The sequence below is a fragment of the Psammomys obesus genome, unplaced genomic scaffold (assembly GCF_907164565.1).
Source record: "Psammomys obesus unplaced genomic scaffold, mPsaObe1.curated_primary_1811, whole genome shotgun sequence".
NCBI classification, from domain to species: Eukaryota; Metazoa; Chordata; class Mammalia; order Rodentia; family Muridae; genus Psammomys; species Psammomys obesus.
The window spans coordinates 25000472-25024513 of NW_026592510.1; the positions used below are offsets into that span (position 1 = coordinate 25000472).

The 24042-nt window shown below is 44.8% G+C and overlaps 2 protein-coding genes across 8 annotated transcripts; one reads left to right on the top strand and one right to left on the bottom strand.

Annotated features, from left to right (window-relative positions):
- Window positions 1-166: 166 nt before the first annotated feature.
- Window positions 167-12247, bottom strand: LOC129681753 (lysosomal membrane ascorbate-dependent ferrireductase CYB561A3). 6 transcript variants are annotated; one of them, XM_055613883.1, is made up of 8 exons: window positions 12188-12247; window positions 11781-11924; window positions 9127-9185; window positions 6599-6797; window positions 3872-4080; window positions 3083-3237; window positions 2008-2164; window positions 167-890 (listed from the first exon to the last, which is right to left on the bottom strand). In XM_055613883.1, the coding sequence occupies exons 4-8, from the start codon at window positions 6780-6782 to the stop codon at window positions 822-824; spliced, it is 774 nt and encodes a 257-aa protein (XP_055469858.1). In that variant the 5' UTR covers window positions 6783-6797; window positions 9127-9185; window positions 11781-11924; window positions 12188-12247; the 3' UTR covers window positions 167-821. The 6 variants fall into 6 exon arrangements, with proteins under 6 accessions (XP_055469858.1, XP_055469862.1, XP_055469863.1 ...); XM_055613887.1 differs by lacking the exons at window positions 9127-9185; window positions 12188-12247 and adding an exon at window positions 12074-12151 and having other exon boundaries at window positions 11803-11924; XM_055613888.1 differs by lacking the exons at window positions 9127-9185; window positions 12188-12247 and adding an exon at window positions 12074-12151 and having other exon boundaries at window positions 167-1476; window positions 11803-11924.
- Window positions 12248-12271: 24 nt separating this feature from the next.
- Tmem138 (transmembrane protein 138) lies at window positions 12272-20290 on the top strand. 2 transcript variants are annotated; one of them, XM_055613891.1, is made up of 5 exons: window positions 12272-12579; window positions 14275-14542; window positions 14753-14924; window positions 19196-19271; window positions 19531-20290. In XM_055613891.1, the coding sequence occupies exons 2-5, from the start codon at window positions 14415-14417 to the stop codon at window positions 19641-19643; spliced, it is 489 nt and encodes a 162-aa protein (XP_055469866.1). In that variant the 5' UTR covers window positions 12272-12579; window positions 14275-14414; the 3' UTR covers window positions 19644-20290. The 2 variants fall into 2 exon arrangements, with proteins under 2 accessions (XP_055469866.1, XP_055469867.1); XM_055613892.1 differs by lacking the exon at window positions 12272-12579 and adding an exon at window positions 12598-12683.
- Window positions 20291-24042: the final 3752 nt, after the last annotated feature.

Below are 24042 nucleotides of genomic sequence, written 5' to 3' on the forward strand. Positions count from 1 at the left end.
ATAAGGGTCTAGGAGCATCATGTGATGCCACAGTACAAAGATGATAGGGGAAGTGGCCCTCACCAGACACATGTTGTTGCCTTGGACATCTAGTCTCCAAAATATGAGAAATAAGTGTTTTTGTTATAAAACATTCTTTAAAAACAGTCGAACAAAAGAAAACACATTTAATGTTTAAAAACATTTAATAAAGATCAGATTCATGAAGTAAAATACCCACTCGTGAGTGAGCCAGGGGAGCTGGTCATGTCCAAGGTGCCCAGTAGTCATCCCAATGGTGTTCAGGCTTCAGTCAGAATGGGCCAGCCCTCCTTCCAATTTCTGGCAGCGGAACTGAAGTTCAGCCTGATCACTATCTGCAGGGAGTGCAGGAACCCAACTCCTGCCTGCTAAGGGGACCTGGCAGGGCTTATCTGAAGAAGGCATGAAGTGCCACAGGCCAACACAAAGGAGCGAGCCAGACTCCTCCCTCTCTAATCAGTTTCTATTCAGGAGAAGAGTAAAGTTCACACTCTGGCATATCATAGAGGGAATATGGGTGGCCTTTTGGGGAACAGAAGCACCCAGTACTAATAAGGAACACCTCTGAAGGCAGCAGGGGTTCCCAGGACTCTGCCCAGTAAATTGCTTTCATAATGCTGATTTTAATTTCATAGTAGGCCAGGGCCCTGTCAGGGGAAAGCATAACTAGAGGAGGCAGGAAAGCCCATACCCACAAGGAGACAGAAAGGAAGGACACAGAAACCTCTGTCACTCATCACTTGGAACTCTAGGGGCAGGCTGTTTGTTCTTAGGAGAACAGTTTGCTAGGGTTGGTAGGGCTACCTGAGGGGGACAGGCATGTAAGTCACAGGGAAAGGGCAGGATCCAGGCAGCAACTGAAGCAGCAACTAGAAGAAGGGGAGCCACATGGTCACAATAACACAGCACAGTGCATCAAAGTGAGCAGAGTAACTGGCACCTGACGTTACAGCAAGTGCTTGTCCTGCTGCCGCTGTCCCATTAGTTACCTCCCAATGCTGCTGCCCACCCAAACACATACCCAGGACAGAACAGAGGCAGAGGAAGCCTGCCTAATGAGACAGATGCTCCCACAGAGAGCAGACTTTATATCTTGTATGTGTAGGCTACATTTGAGCCTCAGCTTTGGCTTCTACCACATCCCTAGGAGTGGTGAGGAGAAAACAGCCCCAATTCTACAGACCAGCAGACCAAGGCAAGGAAGCCCTTGTGCAAATGGAGGACCAGAAAAATGCCAACAAGTCAAAGCCATCAAGGAAAGCAGATGGACAGCAAGTGGCTGGAGAGAGCATGCCTAGAACTGGAGTAGCAAGTTTGGACTCTGGCCCAAGAGAAGTCTGTTGCTGAAAACAACCAGGAGCCCAAGTACAGCAGAGCTTCTGAGGGAGCAGAGACCACATCGCCGATGGTTCCCAGGAGCCCCTGCCCGCTTCACTCCCTGTCATGCAACAGGGGCTGGAAAGAAGGAAGATGCATAGGGGTTAAAGACATGACTTGGAAAGAGCCCCTGAGCTTTAGGAGGCACAGCAGGCCTGAGATGCTCATATAGACCCTCAACCTGCAGGTAAATCCAGTCCAGCCACCAGATCTTTCAAGGAAGCCCAAAAGTTCCTGAGACTGGTCCATAGCACATTTTCCCACACCCGCCAGGTCCCTTAGTGGGCCAAGAACAGGCAGGGCCTGCTTTAGGCACCTGATGTGTCATGAAGCACTTGTCCCACCAGTCTAGCCACTGAGCTGGCAGAACCTTACCAGGCTCGAGCCCCTCCATGTGTCATCTCACAAAGCCAAGAGATCTTACAGGGGAGTGGGGACCTGGGTTTGGCTGCTCTGATGCTGGAAGTCCCCATCAGCCATTCGGTCTCTGCCTTCAAGCTGCTTGGCTTCCCACCTGGCTACAGGGTCAGTCTTCTCAGCAAAGTCCTTCCTGGGTCCTTTTCTAGACCCAGCCTTACCCCACCTAGAATGGGAGACAAGAATCCATACCTGTCTATCAGTCAGAGCTTCTGGATCTGGACGTTTCCATGAGGAAGCCAGAAGAACATAGAGAACCAGCACGCCAAAAATCACCACCAAGAGCCCAGTGCTGTTGGCAAAGACAGCCTCACTAGGCAGGCTGGAGTAGGGCTTGGTGGCATTTTTCCTGGAAATGACAAAATGATATGGGCCTTGAAGAGAATTTTCTAACTCTTTTTTTTTTTTTTTTTTTTGGTTTTGTTTTGTTTTGTTTTGCTTGTTTTTTCCAGATCTGGGGACCGAACCCAGGGCATTGCAAGCGCTCTACCATTGAGCTAAATCCCCAACCCCGAGACTACATTCTTATGACCTAAAATTAACACACTTTCTAAGTCCCTACCATAACAACAGGCAGGAACTGTGTAATGCTTTACCCTTGAGAAAAATGAAAATCCTAGCGAAATGAACCTGCCCACATTTACATAACTAGTACATAGCACAACCGAGATCTAAACCCCAGGGCTCATTTTCACTCTTATTTGCTGTTTACTCTACCACACTGTCTCAAGACTCAGGACAACAGTGGGTACACAGAAAGCCTAACTCAGTTCCCACTTGTGCTGTTCACTGGCTCTGTGTTTTTAGATAAGTTTCTCTGTGCCTCACCATACATTTTTTTCTTTAACAAGGTCTCATTATGTAGGCCTGCCAGGCTTGGAACTCACTATGTAGTTCAAGCTGGCCTTGAACTCACAGAGATCTGCCTGCCTGTGGTGATAGGATTAAAGGCATGCACCACCATGCCTAGCTCATTACACTCTCTTGTGTCAACAACACCAAATGGTGTGGGGTGCCGAGGAGGATTAAGGGTGAGGTACTTTGAGCAGTTTCTGACCAATGGAGGTGCTGTATCACTTGGTGCTCAGCATTGCCAGTTTACCCATTTCAACCTAAAGACAGCTAATTCTGTCATCTTCCAGATTAAGAAAGGACTCAAGCCCAGAGGCTCGCCTCTGCTGGCTGAGTCCTGTGATTATAGGATACATCTCCTGAAGCCCCTAGCCCCTCCCATAAGCTTTGGTGTTAGAGACCCCTTAGAACTTACAAAACAAAGAAAACCTTCTCATTTATGCCGGAAATAACAGATGTGATGGACAGGGAAAGGATGCAGGCTCCAAAGAAGACGTGCACAGGCTTCAAGAGACTTCGAAGCCACTGGGATGCCCACGGCAGAAGAAAGACGGCAAAGCCCAGGAACCACTGTGGACACAGGAAAGAAGGCCCTGGAGCTACAGGGTGACCACAGTTGTGCCCATCTGTAGCCACCCTACCCCCACCACACAGTGCCTCCTGCTGGCTACTGTCCTTTGGCCCTTCTTTTTCAATTCAAACATTCCCACAATGCACAGCCATGACCACACACCACGCCTTACTGTGGTCTCCCCATTTCTATTACACAAGCAACCAGTGTGTGAAAGGCTTGGAGCAATACACTCAGAAAACCTAGCCATCCTCTTTAGCCTTGGTTTCCTGCAGTCCTGACCCATAAATAATTAAAGAACAGGACAGGAACTAGAATACTGAAATCACATCTAGAACTGCTTTTGTTTCAAAGAGGGAAGAGTGGAAAAAGTAGAAAAAAGGCTGTGCTGGAGTCAGCACAACAGATGAGATGACAAAGTCAGGAGGACAGAAGAGCAGTGTGACAGGTAGAAGAAACAAGGTAAGTGCAGAAACCCCAACTCTCACAGCCACTTAAACAGCCAAGTCTACAGGATATGGTGCTCTTTCCAGACAAAGGGTAGAGAAAATACTTGGAGCTGAGGCTAGTGAAACCATACCCATGCCCACAGTGCCTACATGAACTCAGAAGGAAAAGGCAGAGGGTACCTACCTGGCAGGCGAAGAGGATGACGGTGGTGATGCCCAGCCAGCTATGCAAGGAGTAGAGGTGTGTGATTTTTGAATGGTTGTGAAACTGAAAGACGGCAACCAGTCCCACCACAGTGAAGGTGAAGACCAGCAGGTGCAGTGCTGCATGGAGGATTTTCCAGGGCAGCTTGGGCCCCACCCATGAGGAGGGCAAGCGGTACACCAGGGAGGCTGCAGAGAGAACAAACCACGGCCTAACAATCCACGGCCCGGCCACATAGTCTTCCACTCCCCTCATGTGACCCGATACAGCCTCTCAACAGGAAGAACTAAGTGCCAGGATATCAATTCCTGTCCTGGTTGATTCCTTGTCAACTTGACACAAGCTAGTTATCTGAGGAGAGGAAATCTCAGTTGAGAAATTCTCCCCTCATCAGACTGCCTACAGGCAAGTCTTTAGGGCATTTTCTTGATTAATGATTGATATGGGAGGACCAAGCTCACTGGAGGTAATATCATCCATGGGCTGGTGGTCCTAGATGGTATAAGAAAGAAGGGCTGGAGAGATGGCTCAGTGGTTAACAACATTGCTCTTCCAGAGACCTGAGTCCAATCCCCAGCACCCATATGATGGCTCACAGCCATCTGTAACTCCAGTCCCAGGGGGATCGACACCCTCTTCTGGCCTCCAAAGACACTTGATACAAGTAGTCTACAGACATACAAGCAGGCAAAACAACCACACACATAAAAACAAAGATTAAAAAGATTTTTTAAAAAGAAAGAAAGCAGGCTGAATAAACCCAGTAAGCCCCCCTCCTCTCCAGCTTCTGCTTCAACTCCCGCCTTGACGTCTCTTTCAAGAAGATTAAAAGTGCTAGACTAAAAGTATAAGGTGAAACAGATTCTTTTCTCCCCATGTTGCTTTTGGTCATGCTGCTTTATTACAGCAATAGGAACCCTAGCTAAGACTGCTCAGCACCTACTACCTCCTCTTATTTTTGGGAGGCAGTTGGCCAGGAACTAACGCAAGAAGGGCCAGTTAAAATGGGAGGAGCATTTCCTGGACCACCCTGTCTTGATTGTGAATGCAGCTTTGTGGGCTGATGAGGACTGCCTCTCCGTGGACTCCACACAGCCAAGGCTGGTTAAAAACCCAGGCATGAGAGCAGAGGGTATAGCACAGTCTCCTCCTGTCATGTGCTGAGCCCTGGCGTCAGCTCCACTCCTGCCACCACCAAAAGCTCAAAGTAGAAATCGAAAGAGCTCAGGCAACAGGGGTTCAAACCTAGTATCTGGTTAACCGTTTGCCGCCTTCTTTCTGTAAAATGGGGGTGACAACAGATCCTACCTCACAAACTGGTTCTAACAAAATCGAAAGCAAGCATGGTAGTACATACCTACACACTCAGAAGGCTGAGACAGAAGGATGCTATGCTGGTCAAAGCCAGGCTGGGCTATGTAGAAAGACCCTGTCTCAAAAAGAAGAAAGGGAGGGGGGCTATTGACATGAGGGATGGCTCAGTGTTTAGAGTGCTTGTTGTGTGAGCATAAGGACCCAAGTTCAATCCCCAGAACCCACATAAAAAGCCTGGTCAGGATAGCACACACTTGTAATCCTAGACCTAGGAAAGCAGAGATAGGATCCCTAGACCAACCCCAGGCCAGTAAAGAGACCCTATCTCAAGAAACAAAATGGGGCTCTCAAGATAGATCAGCAGGTAAAAGTACTTGCCACATAAGCCTGGTGACATCAATTTGCTCTCTAGAACCCACAGTGAAAAGAAAGAACCAACTCCTAAAAGTTGTCCTGACTTCCAGATGCATGTCATAGCATGCTGTGCCCACATCCACACAGACAGACACCACTACCACACCAATAATAAACAATATAGAAACAAATTTATGGCAGGGCATAGTGCAGAGGGGCACAGAGGCAGGTGGATCTCGGTGAGTTCAAGGCCAACATGGTCTACATACTGAGTTCAAGGATAGCCAGAACTACATAGGAGGACCCTATCTTGAAATTTTTGAAAAAAAAAAAAAAATTTAAAGGTACAAGGTGCTTAATAATAGATGACACCAAGCTTGTCCTGTAGCCTTCACACACATACACAAATGTACATGCACATTCATATATCATATGCATCATTAAAAAAAGGCAAGAGCCAGAGAGGACGAGGTGTGAAGTATACATGGTAAACAGCTTTTGCCATCACTATCATCACTCTCATTCTACAACTGGGAAAATGGGGTTCACACAGATTTGAATGCATGGGCAAAGATGGATCCTCAAACCAACTGTAATACAAGAGGCTTCAATTTCTTGTTCTCTAGAGCAGAAGCCAAACTATAGTGCCAGGCCAAATCTAGCCTGCTGCCTAGTTCTTTAATAAAATTATACTGAGACACAGTTACACTCGTGTGTTTTATGTACTGCTCCCATGATATAATGGCATATCTGAGTAGCTAAAATACATATTACAATTATACCATTATAGAGCTTGAAAAAAAATTATGGTCTGGTCCTTTGCAGAAAGTTTTGCTGCCCCTGTCTCTGAGTATCTGGAAAGCTGTCCCCATGCTTTCCACTTCTTCCCCCTAAATGATAGCTGGTCCTAGGGACAACCCAATTCACCCTATCATGGTAGCCTTAAATTCAACCTCCCAAAAGATAATCCTCGGTGAGGGTAAGTGCTGCCCTGCCCAGGCCTAATCATGCCTCCCACACTGTGAACTTACTACTCACCAGCGCCATAGAGCACCACCATGCCAGAAATCATAAGTACCGGGTGCCAGTTGAACATGTGCACACTGCCATCCCAAGCAAAGCCGCCACGCCAGTACTGCATCCAGTAGATGGTGAAGAGGATGCACATTGATCCCAAGGACCCCAGGACCATGCAGGACAGGTAAAACCTTCCTGAAGCCATTCTGATCAAGAACTCCTAGAAGAAACAGAGGTCACATGTCCTGGCTGACTGTGGTGAGCCCACACAGTAGCTAAAGGAAGTAACACTGACCTCTCTTTCTGCTTGTGGTATGGAACTTTTTGCTTCAGTTCCCCTGTCCCCAGTGGCCTCAATGTTGAGGTAAGCTGACAATGAGTGAGACCCCACCCCTGCACCTGGCAGAGCACAGACTAAGTATAGTGCTCTAATGAGATGACAAGGCCCTGGGCTCACAGCCTTGGTACTGATTAGCCTGCCCACACAGAAGCAGATGAAAAATGACTGCCACATCCAACCCAGTAAAGGGACAAATATTAAAACCCTAACCTGCCTAGACCACAAATTCCCTGGGTTCCAACATGAGGCAGGAAACCTACAATCTAATGGTGTAAACACATTCTAGGCTGGGTACATCTCGGACAAAATGACTGGGTGCAGGGGCTGCAGAAACAGCTCAGCAGTGAAGATCACTGGTTGCTCTTTTTTCCCCTGTGTAGCCCTGGCTGTCCTGGAACTCATTCTATAGACCAGGCTGGCCTTGAACTCAGAGATCTGCCTGCCCCTGCCTCTGCCTCCCAAGTGCTGGAATAAAGGCATGCACCACCACATGACCACTGGTTGCTCTTATAGAGGACCCAGGTTCAATTCCCAACACCTATATGGTAGATCCCAACCACCTGTAACTCCAGTTTTAGGAGACCCAATGCCTTCCTCTAGTATCCATGGACATCAGACATGCAGACTAACATATGATGGCAAACTATCTATCTATCTATCTATCTATCTATCTATCTATCTATCTATCTATCTACCTACCTACCTATCTAATTTTGTGGTTTTTTTTTAAATTTTTTATTAATTACACTTTATTCATTTTGTAATTTTGTGTTTTGTTTTGTTTTTGGAGACATGGTTTCTCTGTGTCACCCTGGCCATCTAATTTTCTCTGTAGATCAGGCTGGTCTTGAACTCAGAGATCCGTCTGCCTCTGCTTCCCAAGTGCTGGAATTAAAGGCAAGAGCCACTGCCTCCATATGATCTGGTATGGAAGAGTTGTAGATGAAAAAGGGTTTTAGACTTGAGAATGTTTGTATATTGTATGTTTTGAACAACCATTTTGGTGACCAAAAGGTTTTAGGTCTGGCTAGGCATAGTGTCACATGCCTTTAATCAGAGCAATCAGAAGGCAAAGACAGGAGGATCTCTCTGTGAGCTTGAGACCAGATGGTCTACCAAGCAAGTTCCAGGATAGCCAGGGTTACAATTAGACCCTATTTCAAACTGGCTTAATAAAAAAACAAAACAGAGGCAGGCAGATCTCTGAGTTCAAGTCCAGCCTTGTTTACAGAGTAAGTTCCAGGACAGCCAGGACTACACAGAGAAACCTTCTCTTGAAAAACTAAACAAGGGGCTAGAGAGATGGCTCTGACTGTCCTTCCAGAGGTCTTGAGTTCAATTCCCAACCACCACATGATGGCTCACAACCATCTATGAGATCTGATGCCCTCTCTGGTGTGCAGGTGTACATGCAGACAGAACACTGTGTATAAAATAAATAAATCTTAAAAAAAAAAAAAAAAGAAAGAAAGAAAAGAAAAACCAAAACCAAAACCCCAAGTTTTAAGTTTCAGAATCTTGTGGACTTTTGTGTGGGGATGCTCAGCCCCCTAGTATATGTCCCCTGTGAAAAAGCTCTATGTGCTCTATTTCTATCTAAAAAGGCCTTTGTTGTAGAGGATGAACTCCATGGGGCCAGACCTCAAGGCCAGAACCCACCATTCCTCTCCTTGAACAGAGGGCATCCCTTGGCTGTTTCTACACCTGGGACTTACTTCTGTTTTCTGTTCTCTAGGGAAAGTACAGAGGAGAAAAGAGGAAGTAAGAACTCATGGTCTAGAAAGTGATTATTTTTAAGTTTCCACCAGGAACCAACTCGGCTTTCTGGCATTCTATGGTGAATATTTATGTCACAGACAGTTATTCTTAAAAACAGGAAAGGGGCTATATTTGTAGCTCAGTGATAGGGGCAGTCATGAGTTAGATTCCCAGTGACACACACACACACAGAGCCAGGCATCAAAAGGGCAAAAACACAGGGCCTGTCCTGCTTCCAGTAAACATATGCACCACCACACGGCCATATGACCATATGACCCCGTCTGCTTCCTGGGTCCACACCAAGAAGGTAAGAATATGATTTCCTGATATTAGTGACTATCTCTGTGAACCATCTAATAGGAAGAATAGCCAATAATTCCCAAGAAGGAACACTATATAAATCCTTATGTTTAGATTCAGCAGACAGCTCACAGCAGGGTGTCCTGACCTTGATTTTCACAGTCTGGGCATCCCGAGGAAAACACTTAACATTGCAAGACTTGTTCTCTGAAAGAAAAACGTGGCAACAAAATTATTAACAGAACACCAGCTATGAGCACTAGAAACTGAAACACGGTCTATGAGGACTATCACCCCAATCCTATACATGAGGAAACTAAATCTCAGACACACAGTAACCAGCATCAAAAACCCAGAAAGTCCACAGGAGTTTCAAACCCTTGTCTATTTAGTGTCAAAGTCTTAGATCTTTTCCCTTAGCCACAGGTTATAAGATCAAGACCAAAAAAATGCAGGGACTTTATTGATAGTCAAGTATTATAACTTCAGTTATTACTATCCTAGGACTTGAGAGAGTGAACTCAAGTGTGTGTGTATGTGTGTGTGTGCATGTGTGTGTATGAAGGTATGCCATGTGCTGTGTGTGCAGGCATCCACAGAAGCTAGAGAAGGGTGTTGGGTTCCCTGGAGCCAGAGTTACAGTCAACTGTTAACCTCCCAACTTGGGTGCTGGAAGCCTGTGGAAGAGCAGCAAGCATTCTTGCCCACTGAGCTATCTCTGTAGCCCCTATCACAGGATTTTACCCTAACCACTAACAAAACCTAAAGCTAGATAGGCAAGGTGGTACCTATGCCACTCGCTACTTGAGAAGCTGGATCAGGAGAATCATTTGAGTACAGGAGTTCAACACTAGCCTGAGCAACATTGTGAGACCAGCTCCCCCGACAAACAAAAACCTGAAGCTCATGGTTCCCATGCCTGGCCAGGCCTCTCAGTAGCCTTGATTACATCTCATGCCATGCCAGCTTTCCATCCAAACAGCAGCAGATGCTGAGCTTGCACAAAGAAGGAATTCAAGTTAGTAGCAATCTTTGAGAAAGGGCAGCAGAGGGCTAGGAGGAAAAAACAAACAGCAACAACAACAACAACAAAAAACTCTCGACCAAGCTACTAGGTCCAGAGATTTGTTACCCAGCCTCAGAGCTGCTTCCTTAATTCACAAAAGAGCAAAAGAGGTTTTGGGGTTATCACGTATCTGCCTAACACAACCTCCACTCCTCCAATGAGATGCCCCAGTCATCTGATAATAAGAGAGCAGTCCCTTTGTCCATTGTTCACTCTCACCCCTTGAGAATGTGTTCTATACAATGTTCTTTCTGAACACTGTCTACTTCATTCCTTGAGCATGCCCCCACTTCACCTTGCAATAAACTCCAGATATCTTCTATATTGAAAGGTAAAATTGGGAGTCATTGTACAAGCCTAAAATTCTAGCATACCAGAGGTAAAAAGCAGAAGACTCAGAAGTTCAAGGTCATCCTCACCTACATGTATATATTTGCGGCTAGCCTAGGCTAAATTTAAAAAAAGGCAGGGGGTGCCATATAAAAAGAAGGCAGTTAAGATGCATATTGGTCTTGCAATACACCAGAGGTAAGTTCCCAGGACCCAGACTAGACAGCTCACAGTTGCCTATAACTTCAGCCCCAAGGGACCAAATAATTACTTCTAGACTCCATTGGCACCTACACACATGTGATAGTCACCACACACACACACACACAGAAGTATCCGAGGAAAAAAGAAAAAGGAAAGACAGAACACCCCAAAGAGACTATATTACACACACATACACACCCCTTTACAAGTCCCAGATTAGCACTTTGTGGCAGACTTAGAACAGATGGTTGGGGCACTTTGGCGACAGAAGGCAGGAAAGTTAGTTACATGGCTGCCTACAGTTCACAAATAAGCCCTCTCTTTTCCTAAAATAGCAAATGCAAGGGAAAGAACAAATGCAAATGCTGACACTCCACTCTCACTTGCACTAAGACAGCAGTTTGGACTAAGACATCAAGACATGCTAACCACAGCGGGGTCTCTCGTCCTCACTCTGCGAGCTCCATGCTCAGGAAGGAAACTCTTTAGGCTTTTTAGGGCTTATAGTCTCTGTCACAACTGCATTCATTCTGGGATGATGTAACACAAGAGAGCAGCCAGGAGGAGTATCTTAACAAATGAACATGATTGTGCCTCATTAACACTTTATGGACACTGATGTCTACGTTTCATATGATTTTCACACGTCATAGAATACAGCCCCACCCCACCCCAATAGTTTAACTGTGTAAAAATCACTCAGGGTTAGATGTGGCCTATGGGGTGTAGTACTTTATCCATCCTGATTTAACCTCTATTTGTTTTCCTCTATTCTCTGGGTAAAAAATTCTCATAGGCTGAGCTAAATCAGAATCAGTCCCAGGGATAGGAAATAAACCTTCCATTCAGTCTTTATCTCTCAGGAAAAGGTTGTACTCCAAATGCAGTTATTTTTAGAAGCTGCGAACAGACCAAGGGGCAGTTTGTGGCTCCCTCCTCAAAGACAGAGGGGAGAGTAAAAAATTCTGGGGACCAGAGTTAGAGTGCAAATCCTATAAGCCCGTATCTTACAATTCAAAAGTACTGCAATATTGGGATCCAAAGGAAAGTGACTTGGTCAAGACAAATGGCAAGCCTGGTACAGGCACCCAGGTCCTGTCCTCAGTTCCCAGAACTCATTTCCAAAGGCAGCCCCTCCAAACGGCAGGACTCAGGAGTGAGCGACATAGAATATCCCACTTAGGAATGTGAAGAAAGTCCACCTTAGTATAAGTGCTCACAGACCGGTCGTTGGTCCTTCGGGACAGTCGGATCTATTCCAGGAACACGGCTTTGATCAAGTTGGTCCTGGCAAGTCTTTCGATAAAACGCCTTTTGAAAAGCATCGAAGCCTCTACAAACACCACCTGCAGTGTGGAAGGGGAACGGCAAAGTGTCCAATTCTTAAAAGAAAAAAACAAGCCGAACGCCGGGTTATGACAGCGGAAAGGAAGGAAGGAGCGGAACCACCACTGGAACCCATGTCCCGGCTCTCCCAGCCCGGGCTCTTCCTCACCCCTAACCACACAGTGGGACACCTTGGGGGCAGGTCCTGCGACCTGCCTCAAGCGCAGGAGCTGCCACTCCCCAGGTTCCTCTTAGACTTTGAAGAATTGACTTTCTGGCAAACCTGTAGAGACTGCACGCAGGACCCGCTACAGAGGGCGCTGCTACCTGGGCTTTTATAGGCTCAGAGCACTTCCGGTGGTGAGCTAGGGCGTCTGGGAAATGAGGTTTACGAGCTATGGGGCGATTTCTTGGCCCAATTCCTAGGAGTGATGCGTCCAGTCGGTCTTGTCTCTAGCCCCAACCCCCAACCCGAGGAAGGCGAAATGCTGGAGTTACCAGCCTCTCGCCTACGGTTGGCTGTCAGCGAGGCAAGCTGGGAGAACGGGTCACAGGGCGCCTAGGAGAGGGAAGGCCCAACCGTGGCGGGCACAAAGCCATCTGCTTCCGGAATTAAAAGTAGGCTTCCGGAAGCCGAGACGGTGTCCCCATGACAACCGACGTTGGTTCTTTGAGGTGAGTGTAGATGATGAGCCCAGCATAGATGGCTGGAAGTCTTTTATGTTGCTGTTGCTCTTGCTGTGAACTTTTTGCCGAGGCATTCCGGAGCCTTGGGAAGGGTGAGGAAAACTGCGTTAAATTGGAGGGTTATTGTCCGCGAAGCTAGAGCAAGGGTCTTTTCTATCGGATGCTCACAGTGGCCCTCGATGTAGCCTTGCAAAGTGGTGCCTTTGGCTCTACTCACTTGTGATCTTGAGGGAATGACTCTGTGTGTCCTTGCCTGTAGCCAGAGCGTAATTCTTTCCTACCATGTAGATTGTTATGAGGATTAAAGAAAATTCTCTTGGTTAACAAGATTATCTTGGTGCTGGTACCTAGGAAAGAGATTATGAGTGTGAAAACTCACTGTCGGAGAAACTACATGATTCATACATCCAAAAACATGCAGCATTTCTACCATGGGTGGTAGACGGGGCCTAGACCTCTCAGAACCTCTGCAAAATAGGTCTTAACATGCATTAAAATGGCTGCTTTTCAAGTCCAGGGATTAAGTAAAGTTATAAATATGCACCCCTTACATGATGCTGCTGTTTCTGTCATCACCTTATAAAGCTCTTTTTCGGAGAGAGTACTGCGTCCTCTCAGCTCTTTCTGTCTGTGACACTGCCCATTTCTATGAGGACATATCCCCCACCTACTTAGATAGCTCTCCATCAGTTATGAAGTAGGCTAGTCGTATAGTGCTCCATCAGAATACCACTCTGCCATTTATCAGCTGTGCAGTCTTGGTCAAACTAGTTCACCTTGCTGGGCCTTAGTTTTCTCCTTTATGAATTGGGGAAAAATAAGAGTTTATTACCTTCTCCATGAGGTTATTGTAAGATTTAAATAATGTCTGTGATTGGAACAGTTCTCAGAGTGTTGCATGTAACATATAAGGCTTTATTCCGACAACTATTACTACTTCCATGTGACCAGGCTGTCACTTCTCTGTAGTACCCCTAAATATTCTTGGTTAGACTTGTCCATTTGTCAGGTGTGGTGCTGCATTCCTGTAAAACAGGCACTCAAGAAGCTGAAGCAAGAGGATTAAGAATTCAAGACCAGGGAGCTAGAGATATGGCTCACCTGGGTTTCAATTCCCAGCACCCACATGGCAGCTTACAACTGTCTGTAACTCCTGCTCCAGAGGATCTGATTCTCTCACACAGACATATATGCAAGGAAAACACCAATGTACATGAAATAAAAATAAATTTAAAAAATTTCAGCTAGGTAGCAATATCTGGTTTAAAAAAAAACACGAAGGAAGGAAAGAAAGAAGAAAAGAGCTGTGCATTTAGAAGGATCATGGTGCAGAGAAAAAGCTGATGTTTTTAGTCTCAAGAAAGCATGACAAGTTCAGGAGCAGAGTTTGGATGGGTTTTGTTTTGTTTTGTTTTGTTTTGTTTGGAGAAGAGTCTTGGCTATCATAACCCAGACTGGCTTCAGACTCTCAATCCTCCTGTTTCAGGCTCTTGAATATTGTGGTTACAAGTGTGTGCCACTACACATGGCTTTAGCTGGGTTTTTGTTCTTATAATTGTTTTTCATTCATATATCCTAGTCACCTAGAATGGTATTTTGCTGATGCTCAGTGAATGTTTATTGCTAGACTTTCAATATTGCCTTCCTTATCCTTCCTTTCTTGCATCTCTCCCCTCCAAGCAGGTCCTTGCATTAGAGTCAGGGAAACATCTCTGATTTGGAAAAAATAGACATCTCTCACCAAGTACTGGGCAGAGAACCAGAAGTCATTTCCTACAGAACTGTGGAATGTGCACTTGGAAGTCCCCAAAAGCAGAGAGAAGATGCTCCAGACCAGTAACTACAGCTTGGTGCTTTCCCTACAGTTCCTGCTGCTGTCCTATGACCTGTTTGTCAATTCCTTCTCTGAGCTACTCCGAATGGCTCCTGTCATCCAGCTAGTGCTCTTCATGTGAGTGTAAGAGACAGGCCTGAAAAGCTGAATCCAAAGAGTTTGAAGGGCCTGACAGTGGTAGTTGTATATTTTAAAGTTATTAGTGTGTCCAGAAGTCTGTGTTGCCTGGGTATTTGGGGTGACTATATCATCAAGACTTAGGACTATCTCTTTAGGGCTGTCCTCACATAGCCCCCATTGGCTATACCTTGTTTTCTTTGTCTACAGAATCCAGGATATTGCAATCCTCTTCAACATCATCATAATTTTCCTCATGTTCTTCAACACTTTCGTCTTCCAGGCTGGCCTGGTCAACCTTCTATTTCATAAGTTCAAAGGGACCATCATTCTGACATCTGTGTACCTTGCCCTCAGCATCTCCCTTCATGTCTGGTTCATGGTAAGAGTTAAAGCTCTGAACTCCTACATATTTAATTTTTAAAAATTTTATATCGCTGTCGTGTTGTATCTATGTGTAGGTGGATAGAGCTGTATATGAAAGGATAATTTGTGGAAGTCTATTCTTCCACCATGTAGGTTCTGGGGATTGAACTGTAATCATCAGGCCTGGTAGCAAATGCTCCCAACCACTGAATTATCTCACTGTCCCTTTCACACTTTTAAAGAGCTAGAAGTAACTGGACATGGTGGCTAACACATGTAATTCTAGCACCCGAAAGCAGGAGGATTACCACAAATTCAAGGCCATCCTGGATCTACACAGATAAGTTCTAGGCCAGCCTGGAATATAGTGTAAGACCTATCTCGAGGTGGGAAATAAAGTATAACATAGCAACATATACCTGTAGGCTTAGTTCTCTGCGGGCCGTGACAAGTTCATTCTCGGCTACATATAACTTCAAAAGCAAGCCATGCTGAGCCACTCCTCCAACTCAGAACTTTGAGTCCACAATGAGCACATGACAGTTCAGATGTTAGGAGCACATGCTGCTCTTACAGAGGACTTGGATTTGGCTCCTCACACCCACATCTGGTGGCTCACACCCTTTGTAATTCCAAGGGATTCAACTCTTCTGTCCTCTACTGGTGCTGGTACATATGTGGTACCCATTACATACAAAGGCACTCAGACATACACATAAAGTAAACCAATTGCCAGACATGGGTGGTACCCATCTGTAATCCCAGTACTTGGGAGGCAGAGCCAGGAAGATCTCTGTGAGTTAGAGACCAGCCTGATCTACAAAGATAGTTCCAGGCCAGCTAGGACTACATAGTGTTAGACCCTGTGCCGATAAATAAGTAAATAAATAAATCTTTTGTTTTATGTTTAAGAAGCATATGAAAACACATGAAATACACAAAGAGATGGCAGAATAGGGAAGCAGAGGTCAGAAGCCATGAATCACATGTGATCTGGGGCCTGTGTAAGCTGGCTGCTTTGTAGTCAGGCTGTTGATCTGATTACATTCTAGTGTATAAAGCCTTGACACAAAATGAAACAAAACACAACACAACAACAACAAAAAGCAAAAGCAAAACACCAGAAAAATAATGGCAAGGGCTAGGGAATACAGCTCAGTGACAGGACATTTACTTGGCAGGCTCCGTGCCCCGGGTTTGATCAAACCCTGTCCTGTCCAAAGAAAATCCAACTACGAGTTTCTAGCCTCTGGAAACCCTGTCATTCTTTGACATGCATGTGACATGTAGAAAGTAGGTAAAATGAAGGTGTCCTGGGCCGGAGTATAGGCATGTGACAGTTCATAAGACACTTTTACCCAGCTCTCTGTGTTCAAGAATCCAGGGACTTGTCTATTTGTAACAGTAACCTTTGCCCCAAATAGGCCTACCAGAATTAAAGCAGGAAGTCGGGATGGTTTCACCATCAGTTATGTGGGTAGGTGGTGTTGACAGAGGGTATATTTAGGTGTTAGTGTCCCATGGTTAATATTACAGGCATTGGGTGTTTCAGGGAAGCAGCCATGCAAGAGTGTTGTTTTCTTTTATGACCAGTGTGGAGTCTCTATCTTTACACCAGAAACTCAGTCCCCAGATGTTTCTCTTTAGTTTTCCTATAAGCCCCAGGTCAGATCCAGTTCTTATGACTTCAGATTACTTTTTTAAGAATATAATTTGAGGCGCTGGAGAGATGGCTCAGAGGTTAAGAACACTCACTGTTCTTCCAAAGGTCCTGAGTTCAATTCCTAGCAACCACGTGGTGGCTCATAACCATCTATAGTAAGATCTGGTGTGCGGGCAGAATGTTGTATAAATAATAAATATATCTTAAAAAAAAAAAGAATATAATTTGAGGGTCTGGAGAACTGGCTCAGTGGTTAAGACTACTGTCTATTTGCCCTTCCAGAGTTCCTGAGTTCAATTCCTAGCAACCACATGGTGGCTCACAAATCATCTGTAATATGATCTGATGCCCTCTTCTGGTATGCAGGTGAACATGCATATAGAGCACTCAAATACATAAAATACATAAATCTTAAAAAAGAAAAAAATATATATATATATATGTAAGCTGGATGCTTTGTCAGGCTGTTGATCTGATTATATTCTAGTGTATAAAGCCTTGACACAACACGAAACAAAACACAACACATCAACAAAAAGCAAAAGCAAAACACCAGAAAAATAATGGTAATTCATATATATATATATATATATATATATATATATATGGTGCAACCTTTAATCCCAGTACTCAGGAGGAAAAGGTAAATGGATCTCTATGAGTTCAAGGGCAGCCTGATCTACAAATCAAGTCCAGCAAAGCCAGGGATATTACATAGAGAAACCCTGTCTTGAAAAGCCAAAAAAAAAAAAAAAAAAAAAAAAAAGAAAGAAAGAAAGAATACTATTTGAAAATATATGTGAGTGCATATGTGAATGAGTGTGTGTGCATGGATGTGCACCTGAGTTTGTTAGGTACTCTAGAAAAAGGACTTAGATCTATAGCTGGAATTACAGGGGGTGTGAGATACCCAATATGAGTGCTAGAAACTGAATTCTGGTTTTCTAAAAGAGCTGCAAATACTTTTCTTTAATTTTTTTTATTTATTACAATTTAATTCACTTTGTATCCCAGCTGTAGCCCCCTCCCTTATCGCCTCCCAATCCCGCCCTCCCTCTCTCCTCTCTTCCCATAGCCCTTCCCCAGTCCACTGATAGGGGAGGTCCTCCTCCCTTTCTATCTGGCCCTAACCTATCAGGTCTCATCAGACTGTCTGCTGCAAATGCTCTTAACTGTTGAGCTATCTCTCTAACTACACTCTCCTTCCATTTTTACATTTATATGAGTTCTGGGAAGGCCTTGCAGGCCCTTATTTGTTTCACATCTGTTTTATGATTTCTTCCATCTCTTTGGATAGTTCATGTGTCCCCTATATGCATATTTTGATGAAAGTCATTAAAATTCATGACTCTGAGTATGGCTCATGGGTAGAGCTCTTGCCTAGAATTTGGGAGGCCCTGGCCTTTGTTCTCAGCACCACATCAAAACAAAGCAGAACCTTGGTCTCTAGTTACTGTTTTGCTTTTCATTGGACCCACTGTCTGGGTGTCCGAGTGCCACAGAAGAAGCAGGACTCACAGGATAGCAGTGGGGCAATGTACAAGGGTCAAGGGAGCATCCTCTATCAGACTCTGGGCTCTACTTCCTGGAGTCCATATCAGGCTGGTGATGTGATTAAGCCCTGAGCCTAAAGGCACCCTGAGGGCTAGACAGCGAGCAGAGAAACTTCTGAGGTCATTTCTCCTTGACAAAAAAATACCTCAGTTCAGGCTTAAAGGAGATTCCTTTGAGACAAAAAATCAAAAGGGGCAGGAGATGCCTGAGAGCTGCCAAGATGTCTAAGCAGGTAAAGGAACTTCTTGCCAAGCTTGACAACCTGAGTTTGATCCCTGGACCACCTGATGGAAGGAGAGAATTGGCTCCTCTAAGTTCTCCTCTATCTGTGCATGCAGGGTATGGTACACACACACAATTTTTTTTAATTAAAAAAAATTTTTTTGGCCAGGTATGGTGGTGCATACCTTTAATCCCATCATTCAGAGAGGTCTTGAGGCCAGCCTGTCTACAAAGTGAGTCCAGCATAACCAAGGCTCCACAGAGAAACCCTGTCTTGAAAAACAAAACAAAACAAAACAAAAAATGTTTTGTTTTGTTTTGTTTTGTGTTGTGTTGTGTTGTGTTGTGTTTTGAGACAGTTTCCTGGCTGGCCTGGAACTCATATAGGCCATGCTAGCTTCAGACTTACAGAAATCTGCCTGTTTCTGTCTCCTGGGTGCTGTGATTAAAAGGTATGCCATGCCCAATTAAAAATTCTACTTATTTTATGTGTACAAGTGCTGGCCTGCATATGGGCATTATGCATATGCCTAGTGTCCACAGATGCCAGTAGAGAGCATTGGATCCCCAGGGACTAGTTATAGGAGGTTGTGAGACATCATATAGGTGCTAAGAACTGAACGTAGGTCAGCGCTCTTAACCACTCAGCTATCTTTCCAGCCCCATTTAAAAAAAATTTTTTTAAAGGAGGAGTTTGAAGCTCCCTTGAGAAATACACTCGGAGCTTTTGAAAACAAAGGAGGTTAGTATGATTATCAACCAAGTGGCTTTGCTGCAGCTAAGCAAGTTGGAGATATAATAGCCTCACGTAGCTGTTAACTGTTCCCTTTCTACTCATGTCTCTTTAGAACTTGAGATGGAAAAATTCCAGCAGCTTCATTTGGACAGATGGACTTCAAACACTGTTTGTATTCCAGAGACTAGGTGAGGATAGTACGGCTTTAGGTGCACTCACATCCTGCTGTGTCTCTGGCAGCATAGCCTTGATCCTGGCTTTCCAGCTCCAACAGGACGGACTGGGATGATTGGGTCAGCCACTCAAAGGAAAGAGGAAGGGCTGCCTCTGCTCTTTCTGGGAGACAGCAAGAACCCCTGGGGCAGTGCTGGGCTGGCTGGGCTTGGTTTTCCCCTGAAGGGAACACTGAGGACGGTCCCTGAGGCTGCTCTCTGCTTTTGTCCTCAGCCGCAGTACTGTATTGCTATTTCTACAAACGGACAGCTGTGAGACTGGGTGATCCCCGCTTTTACCAGGATTCAGTATGGCTGCGCAAGGAGTTCATGCAAGTCCGAAGATGACCATGTCATGTCACATTGATGAATGCCTTTCCTTCCTGGTAGAAGCCGCCTGGGCTACTCTCCAAGGAGGAGGAGCCCTTGGCGCCAGGAAACAGTTGGACTTCCTAGGACATGCTTAGGCCAGCTGTGCTCAGCATTCAAGAAGGAAGACATTTCCAACCAGGCATGGTTGGAAATGGAGGCAGGAGAATTGCTGTGAGTTTAAGGCCACCCTAGGCCTACCTAATGAGTTCTAGGATAGCCTACAGTGGGCTTTTTGTCCTGTCTCAAAAAGAAAGAAGGCCTTCCGTATTGCAAATTAAAGTGTTTTCCCCAGACTGTGGTACAAAGTGCAGTCTTGCCTCCTACCTCAGTCCACCCACTTCCTTCTCTTGCTGCTCTGTACCACTCACTTTCTTTCCCTTCCTCCTTCCTGAGGATTCTGCAGCTCTGAACTCCTGCTCTTCGAAGCTTATAGTTGAGCCTTTTAAGCAGCAGCCTCCCAGCCCAACCCCTGTTCTGCTGATAGCAGAGTTGAGTGACTAGATGTAGACAGTGACAGGCACGTCCTACTGCAGTCAGTCAGTCACCTTAGCCATTTAGATTTTATATCCAGCATACTTTTTTATAGTTCTAAAAGGAAATAAATTGAATTCTTTTTTCGTGAATGGCAGAGTCTGTCTGTCTGTCCAGGTGTCTTCATGGTGAAGAGGTATACCAAGTCAGAGAACCTCAGGATCTCTTTGGCCCATGGGCCAAATTGAGCTATAAACTGGATACACACTGTGCCCATTTTGAGTCAAAGTGCTGAGTGGGTGGCTCACACTTGGGGAGGACTCAGCAAGAGGGCTACATAGTGAATTCTAGGCCAGCCTGGACTATCATATGAAGACTATCTCAAATGAAACAAAACTTTTGGTACTTCTTTGGAAATTCAAGAATTCAAAGAATTTCCAAAGGTGATCTGATGCCTACCCTAACCCTGAAGTTCCTGATTTCTGTGTTTCCTTCAGATTCTATGTTTACTAATAACTGAAATTGCCCTCAGGAGAAAAAACAAACAACAAAACACAACACTTCAGAGCTTGTTTGGTAAAGAAAGTCTCAGAATTCATGTGCTACTCTCTGTTGCTACAGTAACACATAACAAACAATTACCAAACTCAGTAGCATGAATCACGTGGCTAGCACGTGGTGGGCTTAGCTGATCTGGGCTGGTAAGGGTGATTTCTGGGCCTCCTCAAGTCTGTCTGTGGTCAGCCATGATAATCTTGGACCTTTAACTTGGTTAATCTAGGATGACCTCAGGAGGAATAGCAGTTTCCTGGGCTATGGGTCTTAGGATTCATCTGTCAGATGACTACTCCAGGTCTCTGTGCATCATGCTGGCCTAGAAGTGTGTTCCTTTGCATTCATACGTCAGTCCTCTGTTTCCTTCCCACTGGGCTTGTGACCTAAAACAAGGTCAAAGTAGGAAAAAGTACAAAGTTTCAAGGAAGAAGGTTTGGAAAGGGCTGGGAGTGTATGTAGCTCACCGCTAGAGCATGAGTACAGCATGTACAAGGCCCTGGGTTTGATCCTCAGTACCAGAAGAGAACATGAATACAGGAAAGGACAAAGAACTGACTATTAACCAAATCAGTCCACATCTCATAGCTGTGTGAAACACACAGAGTGTATAAGCACAGGGCTAACATACTGAAAAGGCCAGGTAGCAAATACTGATACTGAGGACTACTGGACTGTGACACTGGAGCAAGAATGAAGCCAAAGATGCTACAGTACCTGCATAAAAACAGCTATGGTAAAACTAAAAAATACACTGAACTTTTAGGTTTTTTTATTATTTGCATATATCAGAAAATACTTGGGGCCTGGAGAGATGGCTCAGTGGTTAAGAGCACTGTCTGTTCTAAAGGACCCAGGTTCAATTCCTGTCACCCACATGGCAGCTCACAGCTGTCTGTTAACCCCAATTCCAAGGGATCTGACACCTTCACACTAATGCACATAAAATAAAATTAAATAAATTTATTTAAAAATACTCCTTTTCATTTTTTTTTCATATAAATAAATTTTTACCAAGCCAAGCAGTGATTTTAAAAGCCAAGTTTTTAATACCAGCACTCAGTTGGCAGAGGCAGGTAGATCTCTATGAGTTCAAAGCCAGCAGCCTGCTCTACAGAGCTAGTTCTAGGACAGCCAGGACTATACAAAGAAACTATCTTGAAAAACAGAAACAAACAACAAAAACAAAACAAGAAACAAATTACCAAAATTTTGAGGTTGTTCAGCCTGGGCCTGAGCAGGCCTGATAAGCAATCTAGGCTCAGCCACCCATCCGAAGTACACCAATTAAGGAGATAAGTAATAGTGAAAAGTAAAGATGAGATTATCCAATGTAGTCACACTGGAAGAGGATACAAAAAGGGGTTCAGTAGCCCTCTAATTCCATTTTCAGAATATTGGATATGGGGTTTAAATTTAAGTAGAAAAGGAAGGCAAGATGGTTCAGCAGTGAGAGGGCATGCTGTTCTTCCAGAGGGGCCCAATTTGGTTCCCAACTCACAACTGCCGATTACTCTACCTCCAGAGGGATCCAGCACCTTTGGCCCCTGAAGGCATGACTCACACACGTACTTAACATTTTTTTAAGTTTAGAGAGCAAGAAGTGTATATAACAAAGCAGTCTTGGTCAAGGTATGTCCCGTGCATCATCAACCCATTACTGTCTTGCTCTAAGTGTCCTGTGTGGAAGGTAGTCTGGCAAATTGGCAGAGCTGTGTGGACTGTGGCTCCAGACTTCAACCCTTCTCTTCCCTTTGCAGGAGATTCTTGGGGGAAGTTTGATTCTTTGGAGTTCATAGTCTGAAAACACAAATGCCTCTTTAAAATTACTCTCCTGAGCCAGGCAGTGGTGGCACATGCCTTTAGTCCCAGCATTCAGGAGATAGAGGTAGGCTGATCTCTGTGGGTTTGAGGCCAGCCTGGTCTACAAAGTGAGCCCAGGGAAGCCAGGCCTACACAGAAAAACCATGTCTCAAAAAATCAAAACAAAATAAAAAATTCCTCTTCTGTGAATTGGTTATAAAAATGTCAAAGGCCATGTATGGTTTCCAGCACCCACACCAGGGGTTCATATATTTTGTAATTCCAGCTCCAGGAAGAGACAGTGTTCTCTGGTCTCTGTAGTCACCTCCATGCACAAGCACATAAATTCACACAGGCACACACATAAATTTTTTTAAAAGGTAGGAGAGAACTAATTCTCAAAAAGTTGTTCTGTGACCTTCACACATGTACACTTTCCCCACCCCTCTTCTCACATGCACACAAAATAAAACCTAATAAATAAACAGGCAGAATGTATAGACAAATTTCCAAAGTAAAAACAAAATTGCCATACCAGTAAACCCTACCTAACTACTTGGAGCCTGCTCATGTCTTGTAATGCCTTTATAGAAACATCTAGAGCTTAATGCCTAGTGACCCGTGGCCTTATTTATCCCCAGTGTTCAGTCTCAAGGAAGATAACTAGGGATGTAAAATTTACTACTTAACAAGACCATCAGATGTCTACCTACCTCTGCAGACTCCGTATAAAAGGCACAAGAGATAAGGGCAAGCAACTCCCCTTAACTGTATAAAGGAACCCCTCACTCCTGCTCCCTCTTTAGTCTTTCCCATGTCAGTGAGCATGATGGTGCACACTGTCACAGCATGGGAGTTGGGAAAGACTTGAGACAAGGCCAGCTCAGTAAACATGCTGAGTTTCAGGCCAGACTCAGATTCAGTAGGGTACTGGGCTGTGACACAGAGCATTCAGATACAGTGCGTAAGGCCTTGAATCCTCCAATTGGACCAAATGGTCTTAACACTAACCAAGCTACCACCTGAATTCATCATGCTTTGTCTGTGGGAGAAAAAGAAGGAGATAGAGAGGAGTGAATAGCCTGGTTTTGAATCTTTTTATAATAGCTCTCCTGGCAGGAAAGGAGATACTCTAAAGAGAGATAGTTGTTCCCCTTCCATGGGCTATTGACACAATGGACCCTAAAGAATTAAAATTTCCTCAGGAATCTCATGCAGAGAAAAGAAAAGGACTGAAACCAAGAGGAGGCACCTGCCTTCCAGGAAGAAGTTTCACAGCTTTCAGACCACCTTGCAGGATAGACTGCATCAGAGACAGTGGTGGATCAAACCACACCCTGACCAGGACTGCTTGGTTAAACAAACCTCTTGCCTTCTGTTTAAACTAAAACCTCAGTTCAGACTTGGAGGTCACTGGACCCTTTTATTTATTCCTCTTCTTGGTATGGGCCACACTGAATATTGTGGTGGCTTAAATAAGAATGGCCTCCATAGGCTCATATATTTGAATGCTTAGGGAGTGGCACTATTTGAAAGGATTAGGAGGTGT